Here is a 26,846-nt window from a genome sequence, read left to right on the forward strand (position 1 = left end):
TAGTGTTTTTTTGCTTGGTTATATTTGCAGTTCACTGTAATAGCGGTTATAAATTGACTTTAAATACCATAGTGTGATCTGATTGCAGCTGTTAGTAGAAACAATTACCCTAGATAAAGAAATCTTTTTCATTATCTATTATAATAATTTCATTGCTGCTAATGAGGTGTTTTTGATATTGGTAGAAGAAAGCTGGTTATTTATCTTGCTAATTGCAGTCATTTTGCCTTGTCTTAACACAATGGTACAGTAGAGTATAAAGTGTTTTAAATGTATCAATAGAGTATAAAGTGTTTTAAATGTACTGTGATTTTTAAAATAACATTTGTTTTTCTAATGATACTGTAAAGCTTATTCATTGTGCAAAATTTAAAACTATAGAAAAGCTCAAAAAGGAAAAAAAATTAAATCACCTGTAATTCCACTACCTGGAAATCGTCCTTTAGGTGTATGGCCTTCCAGGCTTTTAAAAAATGCACATGTGTAGTGATAAATTATTTGTGACTTCATTCCATTGCTGGGTTAATGTTTATGTGTAAATGTGATACAGATCTACTACTTCACATTTTTTTATACCTTTTAAATACCATGCTGTATCTACACATCTTTCAATATTTGGTATTCTTTTGAAGCCTTTTTTCTCTTCTTAGACTTTAACTTTTTTATTCTTCCTTACACCATCCTTCTTAAGTTAGAGTACTTTGCTATTCAGGAGATTATTTCCTTCTATAAAAATTACATAATATGCAAAAAAAACCCAAGCTAAAACACCCATACTGTACAGAATTCTGCAAAGTTTTTAGCGAAATGAAGTGAGTAGAACATCTTCAATTCCAAAAAGAAGGCAAAATTAGCTAATATAAAAGCCCTCCTATACAAAACACTTAGAGGACAAATAGAGTATGATTTCACTTATCTGAGGAACTAGAAGAGGCAGATTCATAGAGGCAGAGGCTGAGGGGAGAGAAGAACAGGGAGTTATTTTTTGATGGGTTATTTTGAGATGATGAAAAAGTTCTGCTAATGGATAGTAGTGATGACTGCACAACATTGTGAATGTGCTTAATACCACTGAATTACACACCTGAAAAGTGTTAAAATGGTAAATTTTACGTGTGCCACAACTACTGAGCCTGCGTGCCATAACTACTGAAGCCCGCGTGCCTCGAGCCCGTGCTCCACAACAAGAGAAGAAGCCCGCGCACCGCAACGAACAGTAGCCCCAGCTCGCCACAACTAGAGAAAGCACAGCAGCGAAGACCCAACACAGCCAAAAATAAATAAATAAATAATTTTTAAAAATGGTAAATTTTAGTTATATATATGTAAAATATATATACTTATATATTATTTTAAAAGCACTTAAAGTATGTCCAAAAAAATCCTGATGCAGTACAATAATCATTTCCTCTAGTTAACAGTTTTCATATTTAAGCTCCAATTACTTATCATTCGATATAAAGAATCCTTTTTTCCACCTGTTAATTTCAGAATTTCTCCCTCATGCTAGCATTTTCCTTTCATAAGGCCCAAAGATTGTGGTTTGAAGGGACAGAGCCCCACCCTATTTGCTATAATTTAGAAACATCTAGAATGTTATCTCAAAATATCAAGACCTCATAAAAACAAACCCTTGTTCAAATTTTCATGAAAGTGTTCTTGATTTTAGAAACTGATTCAAAAAAGTAGTAATTTCTTTTCTCCATTAATGCTTTATTAAGCTTTGTTGACCTATATAAGGGTTAGACGAGGAGGGAGTAGGGGATTAGAAAGATTAGTCAGCCACCACTCCTAAAAATATCAGAGTGATTTTTTTTTTCTTAATCACGTATCTGTAACCTGTCAGAGCAAACTTACTCTGAGATGAAACCTAAAGAATGCATTTTCCATTTTTCCCTGCATTTGAATACAAATACAGGCAGAATGATAATAATGACATATGTTCTGAATTCCTTAAATCTGTAACATATTTTAACATTTGAAAAATTTCAGAATCATTGTCCAGTAGGATGTGTTGTAAATGCTTGTTGGATTAGTAGAAAATTACAGACCTTTTGTTAATGGTGTTATACCCTGCCTTATTTCCAAAACTTATTTTAGACAGTTTACTGGGATATATACAATAGAGCAGGACAACAAGAAAGTAAAATGGTATTCAAAGATCAAGGACAAGTAAGGATAGAAACCTAAGATAAAGTCAGTGTTGCTATTTGTCATCATAAGGTGCTATCCAGTTGTTTCCTAGTAACCAAGACCAAAAGGAAAATGGATTTATTGATAAAATTCTGTGTCCATCAGAATCATATAAAATCTTTATATTGCTGAAATTTATTGGAAAAATAAATTTAAGAAGAGGAATTCCTTAAAGGAAATTTCTTGAGAAGTTAACAGAAAAAAAAAAAATAAATATATATATATATATATTTATTTTTTTTTTTTTTTGCAGTATGCGGGCCTCTCACTGCTGTGGCCTCTCCCGTTGCGGAGCACAGGCTCCGGACGCACAGGCTCAGCGGCCATGGCTCACGGGCCCAGCCGCTCCGCGGCACGTGGGATCCTCCCGGACCGGGGCACGAACCCTTGTCCCCTGCATCGGCAGGTGGACTCTCAACCACTGCGCCACCAGGGAAGCCCCAGAAAATATTTTTATCAATAAACAGTTCCCACAGTTACAAACACATACTTCCCCAGTGGCCTCAGTGACTGGTTAAGGCGCCACCATTTCTTTAGTGTCTGCTGGGCAGCATTGCTACTTTATCATCAGGTGCTATGGAAAAATAGAATTGTGAAAAAATGTTTTGGCTCCTATAATGGAGTGGCTTTCAAACTGTTCTACAGGGTGTTAGGAATCCCACAGCGGCCCCTCTAGAAGGGAAGCGAGGCCTCAGTGCTGGGTTCTTGACCAAATCAGTGTTCCTTTGATCTCATTGGCAGAGTGAGTTTCTTTGTAAAATTTCATGTGAACAAAGGATTTAACAGGTAAAAGGTATTTGAAAACTACTGGTCTAATAGTAGAGTTGGGACCATTGTTTAATAAAAATACACCCAAGATCCCCTGAAATCTGGCCTGACCTCCTTAAGGACAGAAACCCTGTAATACCGTAAGACACATTGGTACCGTGGCGTTTTGCTGCACACATGTTTTGATGCCATGTATATAAAGCCATCCACCCACCTGTCTAGAGATTAAATTTCATCTAGACTGCTTGGTATGTGTATGGTTTCTATTTTTACATTCAACTTTTAAATTCATATACATTGATTTTGGAATATGGTGTAAGTAGGGACACATCTTTGTTGTCGTTTTTTTTTTTTTTCCTGAAAGAACCAATTAGCTACCATCTTTTTTTATTGATTGATCATTCAGCCTTCCCTCCTGTTTTGAAATCTCACCTTAGAATGTCTTTCCCCAAAGCATTCTACAATTCCTGCAGTTCCCAGTGAGACCACTCTGTTACCGTAGTATTTCTAGAAAGCACTTAAGTATACGTAAACTGTTTCATTAAAATCTTAGCCAGTGCTTGCTTGTTTTTCTAACTCTTGAATCAAAGATACCCCCCCCCAGATATTTGCCTTATCAGAGCTATTTTATTATCAGCGAAAGATATGTTCTTTTTGTCAGTTCACAACCTGTCAGGAATAAAATCAAACATTGTTAAGTGAGAATCAAACATTATGGTTCTGAAGAATTCAGAGTGGTTGCAGAGATAGGAAAGTGTAATATTCTTGCTTTGTGGTAGGGAACATATTAGTAAAGTAAACATTGAAAATTGAGGTAAATAACAGGATTTAAACTTTGAAAAAGTAACCAGAATGCTCCTGAGTTAGCAACATTTCAGAAATTATGTTTTGTAGTTATCGATTTTAAAGGAGACGGACTCGACAGCACTATCACCTCCATCATAGATATAGTTAATTACAGTTTCTAAATGCCACTGATTAGTGGAGCAGTTCTCCTAAGGTGCCACCAGTCTTTGGAAGTTGAGGAGGTGGGCATTATACTCCATTGTTCCTGCCCAGTACGTGGCTCCAGCCACAGGATAGTTAAGGCTCGGTTTTACCATGAGTTTTTCCAGAAATAAGAGACATATTATGCTGCTGTAGGTCACATGTGAACTGTTGTAGGAAAACTAAATTGATGAAGGTATTTTGCTGAGAAAATAGTCACCAGCGTCCACAAAGCTGGCTAGTGGGTCAGAGTCTGAATTTTAGGTTTTGCTGCAAACTACATGACGTGGAGTGCAAATACCTAATTTTTCCCCCCAGATTTTTTTTTACATTCCCCCAAATGTGTTCTGTAAACCATTATTGTCAGAAGGTGCTCCAGAAGTTTCAAGGGTCCATGGTTAAATGAGTTAGAAATGCTGTGTACTAGATCAGGTGTAAGAAATGCACAATATGTAGTAGAATATTAAAGGCTCTAAGAAGTCTTACAGGAAAGAGCCCTTACAACTTTTGAACCTGTTTCTTGACATCTCTAAGAACACTGTTCCATGAAGTCCACTTTAGGAACCTGTATTAGGTGTCTGAGGTTATTTAAACCTCCATAATTCTAGTTCTAGTAAAAAAAAGAAAAGAAAAGTTTTATTTCAACATGGTACTTTAATTTGTAATATCGGTGTGGAATCTTCTTCAGGAAACACTGGAAAAAGCCTTTGATTGTACAGCATCCTAGTACTCAAGGATTTTGCACACAGTGATACAGAGAAGCGTTGTTTTCCCCTGTGAGTACTAAAACCTTGATTTGAAATGATTGGTCAGAAAGAGGCTGAGTCAGAGGTTTCCCTGCTTTTCAAGAGCTCTGTCCAGTACCTCAGGTTCTACCCAGAATGTTTCTGTAAGGTGCCATTTGATGTTAGACACTCTTTATATCCAACATATTTTCTTTTAATACAATTTCAGCTGTTATTGGCTCAAAGTACATAGACCCCTGTAGGGATCTTTTATAGTTATTGCTCAGAAAATAATGTCTGGCTTCCTAATAATGAAGTTCAGAGGAAAATCAGGATTTTGTCATCTTGTTTGTAGGATGGGGGCTGCAGATAACATATGTAAAGGACAGAGTACATTTATGGAAGAACTGGCTGACACAGCAGAAATAATAAGAAAAGCAACATCACAGTCTTTGGTTATCTTGGATGAATTGGGAAGAGGGACAAGCACCCATGATGGAATCGCCATTGCTTATGCTACACTTGAGCATTTTATTAGAGATGTAAGTATCTTGCATACCTTTTTGTACAGGAATGGTGCATACTATACAGATTGTTTTCCTGACCTCAGTTTCAAAATATTCAATATTATCCTGCAGTTGATCCTGTTCCTGCAATTGATCATTCAAATGCTATATATGGAACTCAGGTAGATTGGCCCTAAGTAACGTTTGTAGTTCTTTGATGTGTCTTGCTTTCTTTTGCTGAGGCAGAATAAACCTGGTCAGTAGGAGAAAGGCCTCCTTGGCAATATTTCCACCTAGAACTGTATCTTACTCTCCTTGGCAAACTAAATCAAGAGCAGGGCCCATCACCTGCAACCCAATCCTTGAGAAAAGAACCAAATAAGAGATAGTGCCATTTTTGCCCTGTGAAATACTTTTTTCAACAATATCCTAGAAGGTCTCCTTATAAGACCTTTGATCTGATCTTTCGGTGTCTCTATCTTAGTAACACCTTCAGTGCATGTGTCTTTTTTTTTTTTTAGAGTTCATTTCTTTTTTTTTTTGGCTGCATTGGGTCTTTGTTGCTGTGTGTGGGCTTTCTCTAGTTGTGGCGAGCGGGGGCTACTCTCTTGCAGTGCGTGGGCTTCTCATTGCGGTGGCTTCTCTTGTTGCGGAGCACAGGCTTTAGGCACGCGGGCTTCAGTAGTTGTGGCTCGCGGACTCTGGAGCACAGGCTCAGTAGTTGAGGTGCACGGGCTTGGTTGCTCCACGGCACATGGGATCTTCCCGACCAGGGATCAAACCCATGTCCCCTGCATTGGCAGGTGGATTCTTAACCACTGCGCCACCAGGGAAGTCCCAGAGTTCGTTTCTAAGCATCTGAATGTGAACTTTTGTTTGTGTCAAACTTTGCACCTCCGTCATCTCCATCAAACTGTCCCCTTTATTAACTGTCTCTGGTTTTGTTCATTTTGATCTCTCCTTTTTTTCTCTCACCTTAGCACCTGCGCCTGAACCTTGTCTCTTCTTTGGTTTTTCTTTTTCTATTTTGTTCTCTACTTTTTAACTTTTCTTTGTCTCTGTGTCTTCCTTCCATTTTCATTTCTTTCTTTCTTCCTTAAATAGCCAATAAAAGCACATTTTTGCTCGTATTTCTTTGCAAAAATAAAATCCCCTTTTCTTTAAAGTTTTGTGGCCCTCAGTTTTTTGTTTAAACGTTTAGTTAGATTACATAGTTAATGATGACATATTTTCTGTTTTAAAATAAATACTTTTTACTTTTAAAGAAATTCTGTATTTTCAAAAAGATATAGCTCAGGAACTTTTCTTTAATCATTGTAGAAACTACAGGTTCAGTATAGTTCTATATCTGCCTCCAAAACACACTTTTTAAACATCATTTAAGAATACTACTCATGCAAGAGGGAGGAGATATGGGAATATATGTATATGTATAGCTGATTCACTTTATTATAAAGCAGAAACTAACACACCATTGTAAAGAAATTATACTCCAATAAAGATGTTAAAAAAAAAAAGGATACTACTCAGCTGTAAAAAAAAAAAAGGAATTTTGCCATTTGCAGCAACATGGATGGGCATTATGCTAAGTGAAATAGGTCAGACAGAGAAAGACAAATACTGTATGATATCACTTATGTGGAATCAAAAAATACAACAAAGTAGTGAATATAACAAAAAAGAAGCAGACTCACATATACAGAGAGCAAACTAGTGGGGAGAAGGAAGCAGGGAGGGGCTTTTTAGGGGTAAGGGGAGAAAGGGTTATTATGGGGATATATGAAATCATGTGCGTGACACTTCGGAAAATTGTAAAGCACTACAGAATTTAAAGAATCTTTCATTTAATAAAAACTAGATTAATTAAGACATTCCTTTGTTTTGAGCCTTCAGGAACAAATTATGACAGAGCTGAATCTGTCAACTTCGAGTTTCCTTTAATTGTATCTACTCTATAGCAGTGTATCAGTTACTATGACTGCATAACAAAATACCCTGAAACTTGGTGGCTTAAAACAACAATAATCATTTATTGTCTCTCAGAGTATCTGGAGGTGAGAAATTTGGGAGCAGCCTGGCTGGGTGGTTTTGGCCCAGGGCCTCTTCTGAGGTTGCAGTCAAGTTATCACCCAGGGCTACAGGATCCTCTTCCAACGTGGCTCACGCACGTGGCTGGCAAGTTGGTGCTGGCGATTGGCCAGGGCCCTCAGTTTCTTTCGCTGTGGGCCTCTCCATGGGCTGCTTGAGTATCCTTACAGAGTGGCATCTGGCTTCCCCCAGAGGAGGCATTCCAAGAGGCCAAGGTAGAAGCAGCAGTGCATTTTATTTTGCCATCATGTTGTTGAGTACACAGGGCCAGCCCTGATCAGTGTGGAAGAGGCCACTCAAGAGCATGAGCATTGGGAAGCGAAGATCTCTGGGGCCATGTTGGAGGCTGGCTGCCAAAAGCAGTTTGTCGCAATTTCAAAGAGTCATTTAAGAACCTTCAGGAACAAATTAGGACAGAATTGAATTTGTCACTTATGTTTTCATTGCTTCTGTAGCAGTTTTTGTATATTTTAAATGTTGATGAAGAAAGTGTTAGTTTTAGATAAAGTTTACTTTGGAGTTAAGTCATTGAAGAGGCTTCTTCAGGAACAAGAGTCCCTAACTTTTTTATGGATGAAAATCTTTATTTTTCATGATGTCTTTTGATTGCTGGGATGGGGAAGAGAGGAAAAGGAGGAGTCAGGGAGGCTACGTGTTGCTGCTGCAGGGTGAAAATGGCCTTGAGGGGGACAGTGGTGTAACCCAAACCCTTAGGTCTTCCAGCTAGAAATGCCCGTCAGCTCAGGGAAGGGACACTGGGGAGACAGCTGGTCCTAAGATATTTCAGGGCAGATTTTAAGAGCAACTTGTCAAAGAAATTCTGCCTTAATAGGTTTATTTGTAATTGTTTTTAGAGAAAAGACATATGTTCTGACTTTTAATAAGGCGAATAGCAGATGAATCAAAACTGGAGTTCTTCAATTTGATTACCCTCTGCTGCTAATGTTTAGACCAAGATTTGGTGTTAACTTCCCTTAAGATAGGGATTTCTAGAACACATATAACTGTGCTTTAAAACATTGCTAATTAAGTAATCCACAAGTCTGTATTGATACTAACAACACAAAAATAAATTTTAAAATGGTGAGGGTAGGGAGGAAGAAGGGAAAACTCTACTTTACAAAATTCCAGCTAATAGAGAAAGCTTTGTTTTGTTTTGTTTTTTAACATCTTTATTGGGGTATAATTGCTTTACAATGGTGTGTTAGTTTCTGCTTTATAACAAAGTGAATCAGTTATACATATACATATGTTCCCATATCTCTTCCCTCTTGAGTCTCCCTCCCTGCCACCCTCCCTATCCGAACCCTCCAGGCAGTCACAAAGCACCGGGCCGATGTCCCTGTGCCATGCGGCTGCTTCCCACTAGCTATCTACCTTACTACGTTTGTTAGTGTGTACATGTCCATGACTCTCTCTCGCCCTGTCACAGCTCACCCTTCCCCCTCCCCATATCTTCAAGTCCATTCTCTAGTAGGTCTGCGTCTTTATTCCTGTCTTACCCCTAGGTTCTTCATGACATTTTTTTCTCTTCTTAAATTCCATATATATGTGTTAGCATACAGTATTTGTCTTTTTCTTTCTGACTTACTTCACTCTGTATGACAGACTCTAGGTCTATCCACCTCATTACAAATAGCTCAATTTCGTTTCTTTTTATGGCTGAGTAATATTCCATTGTATATATGTGCCACGTCTTCTTTATCCATTCATCCGATGATGGGCACTTAGGTTGTTTCCATCTACGGGCTATTGTAAATAGAGCTGAAATGAACATTTTGGTACATGACTCTCTTTGAATTTTGGTTTTCTCAGGGTATATGCCCAGTAATCGACATTTATTAACTACCAGAATAATAACTGATTCAGGCAATGATGATCAACAGATAGTAAAACCTTTGGATGCAAGATTGTTGGAGAAAATGATATTCACACAGTTTCAAAGTATCACCCCCCAAGTTATTTATTAATTACAAAGGAGAGAGGTGTCAGTACAGTGAAAGAATCTTCTGGGCACACACTTAAACCAAATAATCAGCTTTAGCATTCCCAATAATAGATCAGACTGACATCATGTACCTCCTGATGTGATATGCTGAAAAGGGTATGTCACCTACCTATATATGTAATATTGCTGGTAATAAGTTTTAATCTGAATTGAATGAGGCAAATCCAAATTGAGGGAGATTACGCAAAACAGCCCTCCTGGATACTTCAAAAATTTTAAAGACATAGAAGTGAAAAAAGAGAAGTCTGGGAACTGTTCTAGATTAATGGGAACTAAAGAGGCATGACTAAGTGTACCACATGAGTCTTGATTTTTTTTTTTAATATAAAGAAATTTCTGAAGAACATTATTGGGACAGTAAGGGAAATTCATGGACTATATATTAGTAAATAGTGCTATATCATTGTTAAGCTTCTTGAGTGTAATAATTTTATTCTGGTTATATAGGAGAATGTTTTTGTTCTCAGAAGATAGAATCTTAAGTATTTAGGGACCAAGTGTCATGATGTCTACAATTCTCAAATGGTTCAGGAAAAAAAGTGTGTGTGTGTGTGTGTGTGTGTGTGTGTGTGTGTGTAGAGGGGGAGGGAGGAAGAAAGGGGAAGTATGGCAAAATATTAACAAATGGTTGTTTAGATAAAGAATACATGAGTGTTCATTGTACTTGTCTTGAAGCTTTTATGAAGGTTTGAAATTTTTCAAAATAAAGTTGGAGAAAAGTTTAAATTAAAATTTAAAAATAAAATAACTTTCATTGTGTCTCACTGCTTTAGGTGAAATCCTTAACCCTCTTTGTTACCCATTATCCACCAGTCTGTGAATTAGAAAAAAGTTACTCACAACAGGTGGGGAATTATCACATGGGATTCTTGGTCAACGAGGATGAAAGCAAACAGGACCCAGGTATGAATTGTTCTTGCAGTAAGTACAACTAGAATTCTGTTGGTTTTCATAATTTATAACTTGAAGTTCATAGGAGCATGAACTTATTGCTTATTAATCATGAAAGCTGTGAATGTTGATTGTAATTGACATTTGTCCAAATTCATTTTCTCTAAGCTTAGGGTCAGATAGAATTTGCATTTATCCTCACCATGTCTGAATCCTTCTCTGGCCCTCCTTATCTCATTTTTCTACAAGAAGAAAGTGGGGTGAGGGGGTCATTTAGGTTTTATTCTTAGATCCATCTCAGAAAAGATGCCCTAACAGTCAAGTGTATTAGTTATCTTTAAAAATACTCAGTACATTTCCCCAAATATCATTTAGCATTAATAACTTACTAAGAGCAATACTCTATACTGGCCATACATGTTATCTTAATTTGACAAGGAAAGTGAATCTCAGGTAAAGTGGGTTCCCCATGTCAGCCACCTGGGTGGGGGCTGAACTGAGCCTAGAATCCATGTCCTCTGCCTGCAGGTTCTCTTCTGCTCTGCTAGAAATGGTATATGGGAGCTACAGTATTTTTCCTAGCCTTCTGCTTACTACTCATGTCACAGAAATGAAACATTTCGTGAAAAAGTACATCATTAGCCAATAGAAAAAATTCAAGTGCTGTAAGTAATATAGTAGATTTTAGCTTTTTTTTTCCCCGTTCAATAATAATTTTTTTTTTTTTTTTGCGGTACACGGGCCTCTCACTGTTGTGGCCTCTCCCGTTGCGGAGCACAGGCTCCGGACGCGCAGGCTCAGCGGCCATGGCTCACAGGCCCAGCTGCTCTGCGGCATGTGGGATCTTCCTGGACCGGGGCACGAACCTGTGTCCCCTGCATCGGCAGGCGGACTCTCAACCACTGTGCCACCAGGGAAGCCCAATAATAATATTTTTAAGCTGTGGGCCAGTGATGGCTTATGCAGTTGGTGTGCTACAATGGAAAATCCATTATCAAAGATACTCCAGAGTCCAAATTTTATTTTGGAAAAGTAATAAGTAAGGATGGACCTGAAAAAGATATCAGGCAACTGGCCCAAATAAAACAAAGCACTGGACCTAAGATAAATGTAATGTTAGGCAGTCCTGGCCTTTCACCACCATGCGGTCTTGAAAAACACATCATAAATTCTCTCATGGAAGCAGTTTTGTATCTATTCATCTGCATCCAAAGTGACAGGAGGAGCTTATAAGCTAAAATCCAATGGGATAAACAAAACAGAGTTCACTAGCAGGGAAGGGTCAGTGGTAAGTGTTTGATGTGAACTGACTACTAACCCAGACCCTTACATCTTAAGTGTTTTGGCATTTTATTTTATTGATTTAGATTTTTATTCATGAACATAATTTTTATAAACTAAATAAAGCTAAAGACTCATGCTAACAGGCAGTGGTCCCCTGCTTCCATCCTTTTATTACTCCACGGCCCCTCCCCATCCCAGTCCCAAGGCAACTGCTTTTGACTCTTTCATCCATTTCTTCCATAGTTCTAAATACTGTGCTTATTTTCCTATCTCTTGGTTCATCAACCTGACACAATATTTACTGACTTCTGTTAAATGAGGGTCTTCCGCCCTCCCTTCCCCTTCCTCCTGGTATAATAGTTTCACATTTTTTCCGTTTCATTCACATTCATTGTTTTCACTATTACTGCCAGTAGGTATTGCTTACTCATGAGCCAAGTATGTTTTCTTTCTTGTACAACATTTTTCTTGAAGGTAATAATTGTTTTCATTCTTTCATTGTTTTATTTGAGTCTATTGTTGAAAATTCCTGTATCCTCCAATAGCTTTGCAAAACACCTCTCTAGACAGTTTTCCACATGACTGAACCTGTTGGTTCCAGTTTTCCCCACTGGTGTCATTCTTCCTGGAGCCCTTTGTCCTCCTGCTCATCTGAACTGGTTGTTTCCTAGGCCTGCTGCCCAGATGTTGCTGTCATCCTAGGAAGTCTCTTAACCTCTCCTCTGTGCATTGGATTGCACGTAACAGAACACTTGGGCTCACACCAGCTCAGACGATGAGGATACATATAATCTCGTATTACAGGAACCTCAGGAAGGGTGGGCTTCAGCTCGTCTTCTATGCAGTTCTCCAGGCTTTGTCTTCCTGCCCTGCTGGTTTCATCATCAGACTAGCAGCAAGATGGCTGCAGCTCTTTTGGGCATCGCATCCAGAATTGACGATGTCGGAAGGAAGAAGAGGGACCAGCTTTTCCTGTGACTCTTTCTTAGGAGCAAGGGAACTTTTCTTAGATACCCACTAGCTTCTCCTCAGTGTCCTATCTTATTTTCAGGATTGAATCACATGATCATTCTTAAACCAATTCCTAGAAGTAAGAATGGAAGGGATAACTTTGATCAGCCTAGACTAATTGGGGTCAACATTTGGAGCTGGATATGAGGACACTGCTCCCTGAGATAAATGGTCAGGGAGTTAATTCCTTTATAAATCAGGGTTTTCTTAGAGGTGGAATAGATTTTGGATAGGCTACTAATAATATCAACTAAAGAAGGTAAAGTTTTTAAGATTTTGCATGAATGAAAATGTCTCCATACCTTCACACTTGATTTATAATTTAGCTAGGGCTAGAATTTTAGGTTGAAAATAATTTTCACTCAGAAACTTGAAGCATTCCTCCATTGCCTGCTTACTTCCAATATTATCCCTGACTGTATCTGTGCTTCATCCTTTACCTCTGACCTAATTCCTCTTCTGTCTAGATTAGAGGCCATTGGTCATCAGTAAAATGCCCCAGTGACCTTCTGGGTGACTTCCAAGATACTATGCTTATCTATTTCCTTTGGTGTGGTAGATAAAGCAATGGACCAGCAGTAAGAAACCTGCGTTTTAGTCTCTTCCAGTCCATAAGATGTTGGAAAAGTCTCCTAACCTCATCCATCTCTAAATTTTTATGAATCTATCCTAAAAGTGACTTCAGAAACTGTTTGATCAGCACACATCTCTTTAATACCTGTCTAGAGGAGTTTTGCTTTAAAACAGTTTTGCTAAGTTTCCCTGTAACAAACAGAAACTTGAATGATTACTTTCACTGACTCTAAGCAGTGTCAGATAAGCTTTTCAGTAATACCTGTTTAAGAAATTGGTCATAGCTTACAAGTAGGGTCCTCACTAAGAACTTTTATTTGAAGCTGTAAAGAAATGAGTCATTTTACCATCTGCTCTGCGACCTGGCTCTCTCCACCTCCATGTTTCCTTTGTACACGCACACACGCCTCCCTCTCTCTTTCTCTCTCTTTTCTCCCTCTTCTTCCCTCTCTCTCCCATGGAAGAGTGGTGAAAGATAGTCCTGAAGTAGAACGTAACTATAAAAATAGCTCCTTCAGGTGATTATGGAAGAGTGGTTACATTATTTACCTTGATGCTGTAAGAACTACCATAATTAGTACTAAAGTAGAGACCAGCATATGATGACAAATTCAGCAGTTGTTTGTACTGAGTTATGTTAATGAGATTTTTGGGAGCAATATCATATTTTATATAATTTAACTATATTTAAGAAACATTTCTTAGCCAGCTATATTATATATACTACATCTTATATGTATATAAAGCAAAAAAAAAGGAAAAAGCCGTCAGCAAAGCAGTGTTTAAATGAGGGGGTTTTGTGGCATTTAGTAGGCTTTCAGAAAAGGATGGATGGATGGATGGATGGATGGGTGGATGGATGGATGGATGGGTGGATGGATGGGTAGATGGATAGGTGGATAATGAATGGATAGATGGACTGACAGATGAATTAATCTCTTTTTTAGAAAGGTCAGTGTGGAGGCTAGATTATAGAGGAGAGGCTGGAGGTGGAGAAATCAGTTAGGACTAACCCAGTTGAAGTGATAAAGGCAATACTTGTCTTTGAGATGAAAAGAATTGGCTTTTTTGATACCCCACTGCTGTTCACTTCAGTTTGGGTCTTGTGAGCATTGAAAGGTAACAAAAAACTATCCAGGTTAGCAGGTACTGGTTTCTACCTGCTTCTTTCCTAGTCTTTTCCCACCCACTTTGTCACCTGTTCTTTGTGTTCCTTAAGTTTTATTTGGAGGCAAAAGGTATTCTTAGTGCTTTGTAATGTGAGTTTTAGTCTACGTATTTCTGAGAGTGTCAGCCTTCTTTTCACCTCCCACCTCTAGCACCCACCCTTAGAAAGGTATTATTTGTCTGTTGCTGAATTCTTAGAGGAGATTAAAGAAAATTCCATTATCCTTTTTCTCCGTTGTGTTCAGTCTTTTGGCTTTTTAGCTTTTAGCTGGATAAAAGAATAAAGCATACACATTTATCCAATGAAATAATATATGAGAAAAGCTCCTGATAAACTTATAATAATAAGTATACTAGGGTCTCAGAAGTCATTGTGAATCTGGTTCATCTTGGACATTTTTGCAATACCGTGCAATTATATTGAATTTTGTAATACAAGCTGCATAATCCCGAGCTGCTTTAGGTTTATCAAAGATTAAACTGTATGCAGCTGTTGGGGAAGAATTTGTTCTCTACCCTTCTTGGTTCTTTGGCTGGTCTAATAATCAAATTAACATAAGACAGATTAACAGGAGAAAACCAAATTTAATTATGTGTCTACGGGGGCCTCATAAGAATATGAGGGCAAGTCAGGCAGTTGAGGCTTCTGTGCCATCCTGAGCTAAGGAATGGGATAGGAGACTGGGCATCAAAGGGGAGGACGGTAATTCACAGGGAAATAAGAAAAACAGATATTTGGTAATTAGATGTTTGTCTTGCCCTATACATAGGTCATTCAGATAAACGTTATCTGTGGTAACAGTCTGTCTCTGAGCCAGGGCCCCCCCTACCTCCATCTAAATTCTTTCAGGCCGTTGAAGGGGGAGCTAAAAAGCCTTTCCTGAGCCTGTGGGGCCTCCCCTGTCTTCAGCCCCAGACACTCTGCACGCCAGAGTGGCACATCTTGGGAAGGCTTGTTCTGAATCCCTTCACAGTCTTGTCTTTGTCTTATTGTACTTCATCATATCCCAATTCTTTAGAAGTTTTAACTTCATGTATATGTACTGTGTGGTAAACTGTTCCCCAGGAAGCAGATTCTGAGGTTTACATGCCGGAGTTTATTGGGGAGTGCTCTCACGATCAACGCTGGGTTACAGTTATAAGGCTTCAGCCCACGCTGCAGAGAGCTCTGACGAGGGTTGGTCCTTCAGAGTTACCTCAACTTCGGGTGAGAGAGCCAGGCCTTATACCTTTTATTAGTTATCTACTGTTGCGTAATAAATTACCCCCCAAAACATAGCAGCTTAGCACAGCAAATATTTATTATCTCATAATTTCTGTGGAGCAGGAATCCAGGGGCAGCTCAGCTGAACACCTCTGCCTCACAGTCTCTCACAGGCTACATCATGGTATCGGCCAGGGCAGCAGTCGCTTCAGGGTTTGACTGGGGCAATCCACTTCCCAGCCCACTCACATGCTGTTGGCAGACCTCAGAATAGCCACTTCCAAGTTCACTCACGTGGCTGTTGGTAGGCTTCCAGGCCCTCACTGACTTGTTGGCCAGAGACATCAGTTTCTTTCCATGGGACCTCCATAGGGCAGCCCACAATATGACCACTGGCTTCCCTCAGAGCAGACAAGCCAGAAAGAAAGTGAGAGTGCCCAAGACAGGCCACAGTCTTTCATGATGTAATCTCAAAAGTGACATGCCATAATTTTTGTCATATTCTATTCATTAGAAGCAAGTCCTTTGAACCAGCACACACTCAAGGAGAGGGAGTGACACAAGGGCTTGAACACTAGGAGGCAGGGAACTTTGGTGGCCATCTTAGAGGCTGCCTGCAAACCCCCATAGCAACCAGTCACTGGACGCAGGTTTCCCAAGATGGGACGCGACCTTGGGTGAAGCAGTTCTCTTCAGCTGAGGACGTTCCCAAAGAGAGCACACCGCTGAGCGTTGCAGGCTTAACAGCCTTCCTGACAGTTGGGGCAGTAAACCCTTCAGTCCTGAGTGGGATTTGGGTGGTACCAGACAGCATCCACTTCAATATGTATAGCTCTTAGTTAACTAGGATCTTTAAGAAGCCAGAATTTCTCGGTCTTGTTATTTAAACTGTGCAACATGTAATATTTCCTTATCTGTTTTTGTGGTTTTGTTTCTAGCACTCTTAGAAACATCTTTTATATATGTTAATTTACAGAGTGTATTACAAGACTGGTGCATATATTCTTCCACTGGAAAACACTTTTTTTTTTTAAATCTATTTTTAAAGGAGAAATTGTATTGTACCATGTATCAGAATCACTCTTTTTTTGATATAGAAGGTCAGTGGAAATTTTTCAGCAAACAGCATAAAACTAAATACTTCTTAGCTTACAATGAGTAATTGTTAAAAACCATTTTAACTGAGCTAAAAGATAGATTCTAAATGCAAAAGCATTTTCAAAGCAGTATTTACCCTTTTCTAGATATGTAGTATTGATAAAAGGAGCTAACAAGGGATTAGGAACAATGGATTTCTTTTTCAGATTATAAATTTTAATTGAATAAAGTTATAAGAATTGTATGTTGTCTTTAATCCTCTAATTTCTTTCAACTTTCAAGCATGGTTTTCTTTCTCTCTCTCTCTCTCTCTCTTTTAACTCTATTTTTTAGGTGAAGAAGACCAGGTTCCTGATTTTGTCACCTTTCTTTATCAAATAACCAGAGGAGTTGCAGCAAGGAGTTATGGACTCAATGTGGCTAAACTAGCAGATGTTCCTGGAGAAATTTTAAAGAAAGCAGCTAGCAAATCAAAAGAGCTGGAAGGATTAGTAAATATGAAAAGGTCAGAATGATTGTGCTGCATTTTTTGATTTATAATGAAATCTTCCAAGTTGTCCCAGGAAGAGGATTGTCCTGTAAATGAACATCAGAACTTCCTTCAAGTGTCTCTTCAAGTATTGTGAAACATTTAATTACAATAAAATGAAAACAGCTCTTACCAAAGCTCACGTGAATTCACTCATGCCTCTCTAGTCAGGTCTTTATTAAGTTGATAAATTGGTCCTTTTAATCATTTTTCTAAAGAATTAACTCCTTAATATGTACCAACACATTCGTTGCCTAAAATATTCGTTTATGCAAAAAATTACTAATGGAAACCTCAATATATAAAATGTTTAGAGTACTTCTTTTATTCATATATTGCATTCAGATATGCAGTAGTTGCATTCAGAAATGAAGAATTCTGTCAGGACAGGAATGAAAATAATAATATCACATAACTAGGTGATTAGAGTCAGTATCCACACGTCACTTACTTTGTGGATTTGTTTGTGACAAAGTTTTCATTCTAACCGACTTCTCCATCATCTAGGAACGCTTTTGTGAATGCACTCACTTTTTACCCTGGATAGCCAGCAAGTATATAGTCAGTATATATACTAATCTTCATATAAACTTGAGACATACTTTGGAAGGAAGATATTCCTAGGAAAATATCATACTAATAAATAATAAATTATAGCCTTTTTTCCCCAAATATAAGATTATATTATAAAACAACATAAGCTCCTCACCTACCTCCTACCCCACTCCTTCTCTGCTTGGAGAGTCTGATCGGCCTGGGGCAGGACATGATTGCCCTGGTCCATAACCATATGACCAGGAGTGAACAGGCTGTTAGTCCAATAGAACATCTTGGCTGACCACTATACTGTAAGAATATGTTTTAGTTCTGGAAATCATCCCCTATTTAAATATTGAGATCTTAACACCTAATATTAGTTAAGCACTTGCCAACTTGTATACTGACGTACAGTTGTGCAACCAACTTCTCTTTCTCCTCTTCCTGCCTCTGTGGTTCTGCCTTGCACTCCACACTTTGCAGTGGTAAATGGTGGTGAACCAGGTCCAAAGTGCTGGAATACTATAAAAGACATGTCGTTTCCTCTGTTGACTTTCTCTTCTGGATCCTTTCCTCAATGCCAAGTTAGAAACAAATGTTATAATCAGTGACCGCTTGTTTCTAGTTATTTGTAACATAATAGATTAACATAAAATTTTTCTAGAGAGAAAAGTAATCATCTGTGAGAGTTTAAAAATAAGCTTAGCCCGTAGTTCTTTGGGCTGATTTAAATCCTCTCTTGTTGTCTTCTTATTTTTCTTTTTCCCTAAAGAAACTAGAATAAAACTTTACTACAAAAGATACATAAGCACGATGGTGATAAAATATGAGAGTTTATACATGTTGCTGCTATATAGCCTATAAAGCAAGAGCAGTGAAATTCACAGGTTATTTATAAATATTTTAACTCTTCCGACTAATGTATGACATTTTGAAATCTAGAAAGTTATCTTAAAAAGACAGAATTATAGAAAGAGGCTGCACTGGGATGGAATCTGATGATTTATCAGGATACACTGCATTTATTGTTTTTCCTTTTCACTAAAAGCGCCTGTCACATCGATTCCATTGGCGAGATCAAAGAAAGCAAACTGAATCCAGTGCATTCATGTGGGTTTGGTAATAGCTAATATTTATTGAATGCTTGCTGTGTGCACCGGCAAGTCTGGGCAGTCAGTCCTTTGCAGCAGCCTAGACACTGTGCCAGTTACTGTTCTTATTGCTTTACATACATTAACTCATTCCTTACGACAGCCTTGTGAGATAGGTACTGCTGTCATCCCCATGTTATAGTTGGGGAAAATGAGGCCAGGTGGGGGTAGGAAGCTGACCAGGAAACCAGGGTCACGCAGCTAGTTGGTGCTGGAGCAGTGATTGGAACTCATATACTCCCTCTTCAGACCCTAAGTAGGTCTCTGTTATGTTGGCATTTTACTCTTTCCATAGCCTGCATTATATTATTAAATCAATTTTACTTTTCATCCTGTGAGCACACATAGCCTCTGACTGAGTTAGAAGAGGGAGGAAGCTGGGCTTTCCCCTCCCCGGAGTCAGAGAGCTGATCCACAGCTTTGGTCTCTTGATTATAATAGCAGCACTGAAAAACTTGTTTCTCAGGAAGGCTGATGCTTCCTGACATAGCTTCCCAACCACAGCTTCCCAATCACCTTGCCTGTGAGTCTAATGTTACAGACTTTTCATAGCTTTCCATGAAATGTAGTGGCCTCTAACAATTTCATTTATAAAAGAAATAGTATTTTATTTTCTCTCCAGGAAAAGGCTAAAGTGTTTTGCGAAGTTATGGACGATAAATGATGCAAATGATTTGCAAAAGTGGATGGATGAGTTCAAACTGGAAGAAATTACAGACTTCTCTTCCTGATGAAAATGAAGACTACGTTTTGGAACCAAAAAATAAAGAATTAAAAATACCAACTGTATAAAACAACTCTCTAGTAACAACCCATCTTTGTGTGACCTGAGCATAAAACCTGACCGTGGTATATTCCTTTTAGAAACAGGGAGGCCTTTTGTGTAGAAAGTCTGTTTCAGGTTCCTGCCATCCTTTTAAAAGTATAAACACTTTTGAATATTAAGATTTCTATCATGTCATTAGAAAATCTCATGGATGGTAAGATTCAAATAAAATCAGAAACTTCTAAGTAAAACCTGGAGTGGTAGAATATATAGTTCATGAACTTTTAGAGTGATATAAAAATTTAATGCATAATTTTATTTGTTTCAGTTCAGATAATTTGCAGCTGGTTGAAATGTCTTGCAGGAATATACATTTTCATTCGAACTAAAATAATTTTATAATGCCGCCAGTTTATTCACTGTAAGCATAAGAATTTTTGAAGAGAAATAGAAGGTATTATCAGGCTTTTAGAAACTAGAGCACAGAAAGAGTAAGGTCATATGAAATTTGAAAAGCTAAATATTGTCATAGTTTTAAGCAATTTGAAGGTTGTTGGATTAAATTATTTGTCATTCATTCAAGTAATAAACATGTGATGAATACTTGCTATAATATATGATTTTTTTTCATGTTGAATTTGGGGGTTCTCAACTATTTGGGACATTTGTTACTTTTTAGGTTTAATTGTGGAACCAAGGTTGCTGCTTCTCCCAAGTACACAGAACTGAGCTTTCCCATTTTGGACCTTTCTGCTAATTGATGTAGCAAATGTATGGTCTTCCCGGTATTGAACCTTATAGCCATGTTGATTCATAACAATGCTACCTCCCTGCATGTTTAGGGTGACAGTGCTCAGCTTTGTCCCTGAGCTTTTTATAGCACTTACAACCTGGCTTCTCATATCTATTCTTTTTGTTTCTAAATATATGATTTTGCACAAAGGCTTTCCATCCTGTTTCCCACTCGGTTTTCATTCCTACTCAGTGAAATGCCTTCACTTGATGGCCACACTTCTAATTTCTTCTTTAGATTCTTTCTTTTTTTTTTTTTTTTTTTAGCTGCACTGCGCAGCTTGCGGGATCTTAGTTCCCCGACCAGGGATGGAACCTGTGCCCCTTGCAGTGGAAGTGCGGAGTCTTAACCACTGGACCGCCAGGGAAGGTCCCTTTAGATCATTTCTTACAATGGCCCTAACAGTGAGCCCTGGACACAGTCAATTAAGTCTCCCCAAGTTGATGGCGAGCGGTTGGTTGCTATACTTTTGGGTCACTCACGCTTTAGCCCTGTGATTCCCCACCTTTATGGAGTTAGAATATGATGTAGTCTGATTCCTCCATCCTTCCAGAAATATTAACATACAGTGAAATTCTCAAACATATCTCCAAATAGAATTAGTTGGGATTTACTCTTTAAATTTTAAAAATAACACTTTTTAAGCAATGTTTCAATACTCCGTAAGACCATAAATGTTTTATATTAACAGAGGTAGTGCTGTAACCTTACTGGCAGGCCAGCAGAAAACGGAGATGAATCCAGGAATGTCACGCTCATGCCTGAGGGAGCTGCAGGGACCAGCAATCACAGGTCATATCCAAGTGGATAGTTGGGGCTATCTCTGGCTTGCCCAGGCCAGTGTCAACATTCAAGCAGGTAAGAGTTTCAGGAGCAGTGTGTCCAGGGAGTGACGGTCCACAGTGTCTGGCAAGTGACAATGTGGAATATTACAAGGTAGATTCTCTAACATAAAGCAGGATATCAGCCAGCCAGCCAATTTGCAGGAGGTCAGGCCTGCTCCAAGTTTGGAAGAAGATCAGCATTGCCAAACTGCAATTCTAAGTGAGGCTCCTTCCCAGCCAGGGTGCTGAGGTGTTGAAGGGAAAGTTGTGTCAGAGTCCTAGACATGAAGATTGCACACATGCCATGGAGATTGGCAGGAAAGATGCCATTGATTGGGTATGTACTCCAGGTATCACACTTAAGGAGTGCTGCAATTCTAATATTAGATATAATGTCTTTGAGATCCTGATTTGATTTCCTTTAGTTATATACCTGGAAGTGGGATTGCTGGATGATATGGTAGTTCTATTTTTTATTTCTTGAGCAACCTCCATACTGTTTTCCATAATGGCTGTACCAATTTACAGTCTCACCAACAGGGTACAAGGGTTCCCTTTTCTCCACACATTCACCAACACTTGTTACTGCTTGTCTTTTTGATAATAGCCATCCAAAGGGGTGTGAGCTGATATCTCGTTGTGGTTTTATTTGCATTTCTCTGATGATTGTAGTCAGTTCTATAACGTTTTTATCACCCTAAAATCTGTTCTCATTAGCAGTTACTCTCCATTCCTCCCCCAAATCCCCAGTCCTAGACAGTCACTAACCTGCTTTCTGTCTCTATAGATCTGCTATTTTGGACATTTCATATGAATGGAATTATACAATATGTGGTCCTTGGTGTCTGGCTTCTTTCATTTAGCTTACTGTTTTCAAGGTTCATCCATGTGGTAGCAGGTAGCAGTACTTCATTCTTTTTCATTACTGAAAACTATTCCATTACATGTATATACCACATTTTGTTGATCCGTTCATCAGCTGATACACATTTGGTCTCTTTCCATTTTTTGGCTATTATGAATAGTTCTACTGTGAACATTTATGTACAGATTTTTATGTGGCAAGCCACAAGATTTTTTTTTTTTAATTTTATTTATTTATTTATGGCTGTGTTGGGTCTTCATTTCTGTGCGAGGGCTTTCTCTAGTTGCGGCAAGTGGGGGCCACTCTTCAACGCGGTGCACGGGGCCTTTCACTATCGCGGCCTCTCTTGTTGCGGAGGAGCACAGGCTCCAGACGTGCAGGCTCAGTAATTGTGGCTCACGGGCCTAGTTGCTCAGCGGCATGTGGGATCTTCCCAGACCAAGGCTCGAACCAGTGTCCCCTGCATTGGCAGGCAGATTCTCAACCACTGCGCCACCAGGGAAGCCCCCACAAGATTTTTTTTTAGAGCTCCCCCCGATAATTCTAAAGTGCAGTCTGGTTTGTGAACCACTAGTCTCATAGATTACAAGTGACTAAACAATACTTTTCATTGGATTGACAGTCATTTGGTTTCTCTCCTCTGTTTAATCTATCATTTAGACAAAGCATGGCATACTGTAGAACCCCAATAAATATTTGTTGAAATAGAAAAGAAAAACCAAACCCTTTCATATTAGAAATCCAACGAAATGACTCTTCGTTTCATAATCAAGATACTATTTCACTAGGGATTCAAGATCCATGTAGAAGTATACTATATCTTAAAACAAAAAAATTAAAATTTCTTCTGCCAATTTGTCCAAGTTAGAGCCTGTTGTCTTGGTGGTAGTGGTAAGGTAGCTGGTGAAATAGTGCTCACTGCATGAATTCCAGAGTAAAGACTAGATTGAATCCAATGTGGTCTACAAATTATTGTAGAGCTTTACTAAGTTCCAAGATCAGTATTAATTACTGCTGTGCCAAGTAATTATAAAAGTGTCATTTGATGTTTCACACTAAGAACATGGGTGGAGAGCAAAAAGAAATTGGATTAATACCATCTGCGGTTTTTAACTTTGTAATTACCACCAATTCCTCTTTGGAACATTGTGGTTAGTATAGATTATTATCGTTAGGTTTATTAATGTTCAAAGAGGTATTACCATTAGCGAGATATCCATTCTGGTTTGCCTGGGATGAATCTGGGACATTCTGGTCTACACCTGTTTTCCTGGTGTACTTGTTAAGAGCCTCTTTCACTCAAAAGTGTCCTGTTCTGAATAATAAATTACGTGGTTACCCTAGTTTTAGGTGCTAATTCATGGACACACTTACCGACTTGACGGATTTTTAATGTCGTCTTTAAAAATTGATTTTTTTAACCCACTGTATGAACTGCTTTTTATCTGAACGATCTGCCAGTTGTTGTTTGCTTGTTTATAATAAATGCTTTACATTGTGGCATTTAGAAACTACCACTCTGGTAATTGGCATGTTAGGGCTTTACTACCTAATCTGTTTTTGAGACTAAATCCCCAGAGATAACTTTGTCATCGGCCTCGTCTCCATGAAGATGGTGAAGAGTGTGCACCTATATGATCATGAGACACATAGCAGGGCTGTCGTCTGGCAGAAATAATTATTGATCTCAGGACGAAGAACCCTTTTCTCTAGTTGTTTTGTCCTTTGCTCAAATCATCTTTTCATTGCCTTTGACTGTATCCTTTTTCTTTTTAACATTCAGAACAGTCATTTTATTTTCTACATCAGAAATATTATGTGCCATTTTAACCTCCTTTTCAGCCTCATGCTCCTTTTTTTTAAAACCTTACTTCCATGAAGCTCCTTCATTGGATGTAGGGATGTCCCGCCCTCTATCAGAATCACCTAAGGAGGTTTTATTCTATTTTATTTTTAAAAATTTTATTGAAGTATAGTTGATTTACAATGTTATGTTAATTTCTGCTGTACAGCAAAACGATTCAGTTGTACATATTTATATTCTTTTTCATATTCTTTTCCATTATGGTTTATCACAGGATATTGAATATAGTTCCCTGTGCTACACAGTAGGACCTTGTTGTTTATCCATCCTATATATAATAGTTTGCATCTGCTAATCCCAAACTCCCATCCTTCCCTCCCCTATCCCTCCCTCCCCCTTGGCAACCTCAAGTCTATTCTCTTTATCTGTGAGTCTATTTCTGTTTCATAGATATGTTCATTTGTGTCGTATTTTAGATTCCACATATAAGTGATATCATATGGTATCTGTCTGTCTCTTTCTGACTTAACTTTGCTTGGTATGATAATCTCTAGGTCCATCCATGTTGCTGCAAATGACATTGTTTCATTCTTTTTTAAGGCTGAGTAATATTCTGTTGTGTATATATACATATATATATATATATATATATATATATACACACAGACAGACACATATATATATACACAATTATACACACACACACACATACACATACACACCACATCTTCTTTGTCCATTCATCAATGGACATTCAGGTTGTTTCCATGTCTTGGCTATTTTAAATAGTACTGTTGTGAACATAGGGGTGTATGTATCTTTTTAAATTATAGTTTTGTCTGGATATATGCCCAGGAGTGGGATTGCTGGATCATATGGTAACTCTATTTTTAGTTTTCTGAGGAACCTCGATACTGTTTTCCAATAGTGCCTGTACCAGTTTACACTCCCACCAACAGTGTAGGAGGGTTCCCATTTCTCCACACTTCCTCCAGCATTTATTATTTGTAGACATTTTGATGATGGCCATTCTGACTGGTGTGAGGTGGTACCTCATTGTAGTTTCAGAATCACCTAAGGAGGTTTTAAATACAGATTTCTAGGCCTCACTTTAGCTCTGCTGAATCTGAATCTTTGAGGTTGGTACACAAGAATATCAGTCAATGTTACTTTTTGTCCTCATCTCTTCTTTCCCATTTTCTCTCTCCTTTCCTTTTCTCACTTCTCCCTACATGATTAGTCGTCTTATCTCCAAAGAGATTTGCTAAAACTCATATTCCTCGGATCATAACACTTCTCCAGGATTCTGTCTGGTTCAGTAACTCTGGTATGGAACCCAGGGAACTTTTTTTTTTTTGGATAGACTTTATTTTTTAGAGCAGTTTTAGGTTCACAGCAGAATTGAGGAGAAACTACAGAGACTTCCCGTGTACCCTCTGCCCACACAAGCACAGCCTCCACCACTGTCAGCATCCCCCACTAGAGCAGTACATTTGTCACAATCGATGACCCTTCATTGTCACATCATTATCACTCAAAGCCCGTGGTATATATACTAGGGTTCATTCTTGGCATTGTACATTATATGGATTTGGACAAGTGTTTAGTGGCACGTAGCCACCATTATAGTATCATATAAAATAGTTTCACTGCCCTAAAAATCCTCTAACTGCTTATTCATCCCTTTTTCTTCCCTAACCCCTGGTAACTACTGCTCTTTTTACCACCTTTGTTTTACAGTTTTGTCTTTTCCATTGCCTCTGTCATTTAGTTGGGATCATGCAGTATGTAGCCTTTTCAGATTGGCTCCTTTCACCTAGTAATATGTGTTTGTTTCCTCCATGTCTTTTCATGGCTTGATAGCTCATATTTTTAGCACTGAATAATATTTCATTGTCTGTTTTTATTACAGTTTATCCATTCAACTTACAAAGGACCTTGTAATTGCTTCCAAGTTTTGGTAATTACGAATAAAGCTGCTATAAATATCTGTGTGCAAGTTTTTGTGTGGACACAGTTTTGGGTAAATACCAAGGAGTGTGATTGCTGGGTTGTATGGTAAGAGTAAGTTTAGTTTTGTAAAAAGTTGCCAAACTCTCTTCCAAAATGACTGTGCCGTTTTGCATTCCCACCAGCAATGAAGGAGAGTTCCTGGTGTTCCACATCCTCACCAGCATTTGGTGTTCTCAGTATTTTGGATTTGGGCCATTCTAATAGGTGTGTAGGTTTATTGTGATTTTAATTTGCAATTCCCTAGTGACATATGATGCTAAGCATCTTTTCATATGCTTATTTGCCATATGTATCAATATATCTTTGGTAAGCTGTCTGTATAGGCCTTCTGCCTGTTTTTTTAATTGCAAGGTTCATTTTCTTATTGTTGCATTTTAAGAATCTTTGTATTTTTTTAATAACAGTCCTTTATCAGATGTGTCTTTTGCAGGTATTTTCTCCCAGTCTATGGCTTGTTTTCTCATTCTCTTGACAGTGTCTTTTGCAGAGAGAAGTTTTTTTTAATTTTGATGAAATCCAGCTTATCAACTATTTCTTTCATGGATCGTGCCTTTGGTGTTATATCTAAACAGTCATTGCCATACCCAAGGTCATCTAGATCTTCTCTGTTATCCTTTAAGAGATTTATAGTTTTGCATTTTACATGTAGGTCTGTGATCCATTCTGAGTTAATTTTTGTGACAAGTGTAAGGTCTGTATCCAGATTCATTTTTTAAAATAGACTTTATTTTTAGAGGAGTTTTTGGTTCACAGCAAAATTGAGTGGAAAGTACCAAGAGGAAAGTTTATTTTTGAAATGAGTCTCATAAGTGATCTTGATGCAGATAGTTAAAGAATTGAGTTATGAGAAGCATGGTCATAATGCCTTCAAATTCTTATTCATAAGAAGTCAGTTCTGCAAATAACGGTGGGCCTTTAATTTCTCCAAACTCCTTGCATTTCTTTGTAACAGAATATTAGGCAAAAGAAACACATAAAGTTGCATTTTTGTGTTATGAAACTTAAAGGAGTGTCCATAAAGAGCATGCATGATGCCTCAAACTGTTCGTAAGCTCTCTGAT

The 26,846-nt window shown here is 38.2% G+C and overlaps 1 protein-coding gene across 2 annotated transcripts in view; it reads left to right on the forward strand.

The window, feature by feature from the left end:
* The window catches only part of MSH3 (mutS homolog 3), a 180,909-nt gene extending 160,873 nt beyond the window's left edge, over window positions 1-20,036 (forward strand). For both annotated transcript variants that reach the window (XM_082650995.1, XM_082650996.1), the window contains exons 21-24: window positions 5,029-5,215; window positions 10,049-10,178; window positions 16,837-17,008; window positions 19,343-20,036. In XM_082650995.1, coding sequence (XP_082507121.1) covers window positions 5,029-5,215; window positions 10,049-10,178; window positions 16,837-17,008; window positions 19,343-19,451 — 598 coding nt within the window. In that variant the 3' untranslated portion in view covers window positions 19,452-20,036. The remainder of the gene's footprint in view (window positions 1-5,028; window positions 5,216-10,048; window positions 10,179-16,836; window positions 17,009-19,342) is intronic.
* The last annotated feature ends 6,810 nt before the right edge of the window (window positions 20,037-26,846 follow it).

This window comes from Grampus griseus, assembly GCF_964374135.1.
Source record: "Grampus griseus genome assembly, chromosome: 3".
NCBI lineage: Eukaryota > Metazoa > Chordata > Mammalia > Artiodactyla > Delphinidae > Grampus > Grampus griseus.